Source organism: Limulus polyphemus, unplaced genomic scaffold (assembly GCF_000517525.1).
Source record: "Limulus polyphemus unplaced genomic scaffold, Limulus_polyphemus-2.1.2 Scaffold1747, whole genome shotgun sequence".
In the NCBI taxonomy this organism is placed as follows: Eukaryota; Metazoa; Arthropoda; class Merostomata; order Xiphosura; family Limulidae; genus Limulus; species Limulus polyphemus.
This window is the reverse complement of record NW_013667357.1, coordinates 15,619-19,890: the sequence shown is the minus strand read 5'-3', so window position 1 is coordinate 19,890 and position 4,272 is coordinate 15,619. Positions and strand designations below refer to the sequence as shown.

Genomic DNA, 4,272 nt, shown 5'->3' with positions numbered 1-4,272 from the left:
CTCTAACTACTTCATATACTGTGAGTATATGAAGTAGTTAGAGTGTTGTGTGTGGCTGTGAGCCACACACAACACTCTAACTACTTCATATACTGTGAGCCACACACAACACTCTAACTACTTAAGTACTTAGACTGTCGTGTGTGACTCACAGTATATGAAGTAGTTAGAGTGTTGTGTGTGGCTCACAGTATATGAAGTAGTTAGAGTGTTGTGTGTGGTTCACAGTATATGTTGGCTCACAGTATATGACACAACACTCTAACTACTTCATATACTGTGAGTCACACACGACACTCTAATTATTTCATATACTGTGAGCCAAACACAACACTCTAACTACTTCACATACTGTGAGCCACACACACAACACTCTTTTGCCTTGTGCTTACCACTCTAGAACTGTATGTGTACCACATCAGTTTCTAAATAGAGTAAACCCTGCTATACAGTTGTTGTTGTGTTATTTACTGTGTTAATCACGGGAAATTGAACCTCAGATTTTAGCGCTGTAAGTCCGTAAACGTACAGCTGTCCTGACGATGGACTCGCTATGGAGAAATTAATTATAAAAGCTGAATAATTTTGTTTTTTTTAAACATGCTAACTGTTACCAAGAAATGAAAAGTTTTAAAGTATTCTCAGGAATATATTAATTTTACAAAAAAATCAAGCATGCACGAGGTTCCTTTAACTTGTGTAACGTGTACTAGTATGGAAATAGATAATAACATATTATATTAATTCAAAAGTTACTATACACAAGGAATTCTCAACCCTACTGAAAGCTATCTAAAAAGTGATAATTATTATATAAATTTTCTGTTCCCTTCGAAGAACTTGTTGCGAGAAAACGCTTAATAATTTACATGTAAAATATTTTAAATTATGGTGAAAAGTAACAAGAATACCCAATTGGCGAATAGTGAACATATCTAAAAAAATTTTGTGTAATTATATATATAAAGCTCGAGAGCTTTTCCAATCCTTCCCATTCTTTATACCAATCTGATTTCTTCCAGGTTAAGTAAACAGGCGAATCAAAAATCATTTAGTTTTACTAAGGTAAAATAACCTGTTTCTTCTGGAGATATTAGTTGAAACGATATTAAATAACATACACTTGTTTATTCTGGAAATATTAGTTGAAAAGATATTAAATAACATATACTTGTTTCTTTTGGAAATATTAGTTGAAAAGATATTAAATAACATATACCTGTTTCTTTTGGAAATATTAGTTGAAAAGATATTAAATAACATATACCTGTTTCTTTTAGAAATATTAGTTGAAAAGATATTAAATAACATATACCTGTTTCTTTTGGAAATATTTTTGAAAGGTGTTTGTGCGTTTTCTCACAGCAAAGTCACATCGGGATATCTTATTAATCCACCGAGAGGAATTGAACCCCTGACTTTAGCGTTGTAAATCCGAAGACTTACTGCTGTCTCACCGGGGAATTAGTTGAAAGAATATTAAGGTATGGTAAACCTTTTATTCTGGAAATATTAGTTGAAATAATATTCAAGTAAAATAAGGTGCTTCTGCTGGGAATATTAGTTGAGTCCCCTGGTGTGATAGGGGTGAGTTTACGGACTTACAATGCTAAAATCCTAGGGTCGGTTCCCTGCGTTGGACACAGCAGATAACTCAATGTGGCTTTGCTCTAAAAATCACAAATACAAAAAAAAACAAAAACAACACAATATTAATTAGGTGGATATTAATAAATGATCTGTTTCTTCTGGAATCATTAGTTGAAAAGAGTATCAGTAAGACTGGGTAACTTACTTAACGCAGTGGGCTGCTGTCAGAATCCAGTTTTTGTTAATCAGTGCACCACCACAGAAGTGACTACTGGGATGTGTATAAATATATTGAAAGCTCACTTGCCAAGGCCAGCTGCCGGGCACGGCCTCTCGGCCACCGACAATACGGTCACCGTTTCCTAATTCCGGTATTATGGGAGTCAAGCCACAAATTTCCAGTTCTCCGGTTGGATGATCTTTAGAATAAAGCATGGATATTAAACAGTAAAACATAAACTTTAAACACTTTGTCTATTTCTGGAACGATAATAGCCTTAACTTTCTAGTAGACGGAAACCCTCACCGTATAGAGGGCGTCCTTCCAAAGTTTAAGAATGGTGAGCTACGTGACTTTATTCGTGGTGTTACGTACATAACTTTGTTATTGTGTCTGACAGTAAAATTTATGGCGCTGTCTTTTGTAGAAACGTTTTTGAAATATCATAGACAGATAAGTAATTAGTAGTTTCAATTTCCTTTTTCCGTTGTAGTCAATGTTGCCTCCTGGTGGCTCAGCGATAAGTGTGAGAGATTGTAACGCTAAAATTAGAGTTTAAATACCCGCGGTGAGCACAGAATAGATAGCCCACCGTGCAGCTTTGTGCTTGACAGCAAACAAAAGGAAAGCAGTCAAAGTTGTTGTTTGTACAAAAACTACACCTAGTTTGTTTTGTTTTGTTTTTGAATTTGGCGCAAAGCTACACGAGGGCTATCTGCGCTAGCCATCCCTAATTTAGCAGTGTAAGACTAGAGGAAGGGCAGCTAGTCATCACCACCCACCGCCAACTCTTGGGCTACTCTTTTACCAACGAACAGTGGGATTGACCGTCACATTATAACGCCTCCACGGCTGAAAGGGCGAGCATGTTTGGTGTGAGAGGAATTCGAACCCGCGACCCTCAGATTGCGAGTCGAGTGCTTTAACCACCTGGCCATGCCGGGCCAACTACACCTAGATTCTATCAATTACAGTTTGCCTATCCCTGACTATCAGCGTATCTCTAACTGTTAGCCTGTCCCTGATTACCAGCCTATCCCTGACTATTAGCCTATTTCTAACTGTTAGCCTGTCTCTGATTATCACCCTATCCCTGATTACCAGCCTATTCCTAACAATCAGCTTATCCATGATTATCAGGCTATCTATAACTATTAGCCTATTCCTGATTATCAGCTTATTCCTAACTACTAGCCTATCTCTAATTATTAGCATATCCCTGACTATTAGCCTATATATAACTAATAGCTTATTCTTCACTATCATCCTATCTCTAACTATTAGCCTATCCCTGACTAATAGCCTATATCTAACTGTTAGCCTATCTCTGACTAACAGCCTACCTAAGAAATAAACAGTCACTTATTTGTATGAATAAAGATTTGTGTTTTTTTGTTTACTTTTTTTGTACATTCACGTGTGTGTGTGTGTGTGTTTGTATTTCCTTTCCGAGTTCGAAATATTGTTCACTCTACCATTTTCGCTTTGTGGTGAGTATTGGCTACCTGTCGGCCATCAGTGTACTTAATCGAACACCACATGAACTGGAGTGAAATTAAACAACATCCTCATTCCAACTCTTTCTAATTCCCATGAAATCTGCTACAGTAATTTTTCGTTCTTTCAACTCACTGCATTGTTCTTCATCTGTTCCGTCCCCGCAGTCGTCGGAGGTGTCACACACTCGGTGTTTTTCCACACACTGATCATTACGACACTGAAACTCTTTCTCTGGACACTTAACTTGAAGGTAAAAGAAAGAGAGTGAAAGATGTGTAAACACATAAATTTCAAGGAGAAAACTCACAACTGTACAATCATCATATAAATATTTGAGTGTTTCGAGATATATAATCGTATTACATTTTACAGACTACTGATTACATCATCCACCAACCTTACCAAAGAATGTGATACACTTTTGATATTACCTTAATAAACGTTAAAGTTATTTTTCTCTGTGAGTTTAAATGCAATAAAACTATCTGTGAAAAAGTAAAAATTTCTGAGGTTACATTGTCGACTTGTGCCTGATACTTTGTTAACGAATTAACGCATTTCTCCTGGCATAGTAACATTAGGCCTATTTTAATTCGACTCATTTAACGTAAACGTTTAGTCGATCCGCTCACATGTATGAATTGACTAAAAAATCAATGAATCAAAATCGTGAAAAATTTAACAGATGCGCTTGGACAGAGACAGTGGTAGTGCGACATTTATAAATCTTTGAGGATGGTAAAAACTGGTCGAATTTATTCAATCTGTACACGTCTCAATAAAGTAAGCCCAATTAAAAATATAAATTACCGCATTTTTCGGAATACAAGACGCACCGGTGTATAAGACGTACCCTTATTTTGAAGACAAAGTTTTAGGAAAAAAAGCTACAGTCGCATTTGAAAGATTTTTATTAAACAACAATTCAATTTGATACTTTAAAAATTAGTATATGTTGTTCT

The 4,272-nt window shown here is 36.0% G+C and overlaps 1 protein-coding gene across 1 annotated transcript in view; it reads right to left on the bottom strand.

Moving 5' to 3' along the window:
- Window positions 1–4,272, bottom strand: part of LOC106464814 (chymotrypsin B-like) — a 22,826-nt gene that overhangs the window by 7,870 nt on the left and 10,684 nt on the right. The window contains exons 4-5 of the mRNA XM_022392597.1: window positions 3,443–3,553; window positions 1,796–2,009 (exon numbers count right to left, since the gene is read on the bottom strand). Of these exons, the coding sequence (XP_022248305.1) occupies window positions 1,796–2,009; window positions 3,443–3,553 (325 nt within the window). The remainder of the gene's footprint in view (window positions 1–1,795; window positions 2,010–3,442; window positions 3,554–4,272) is intronic.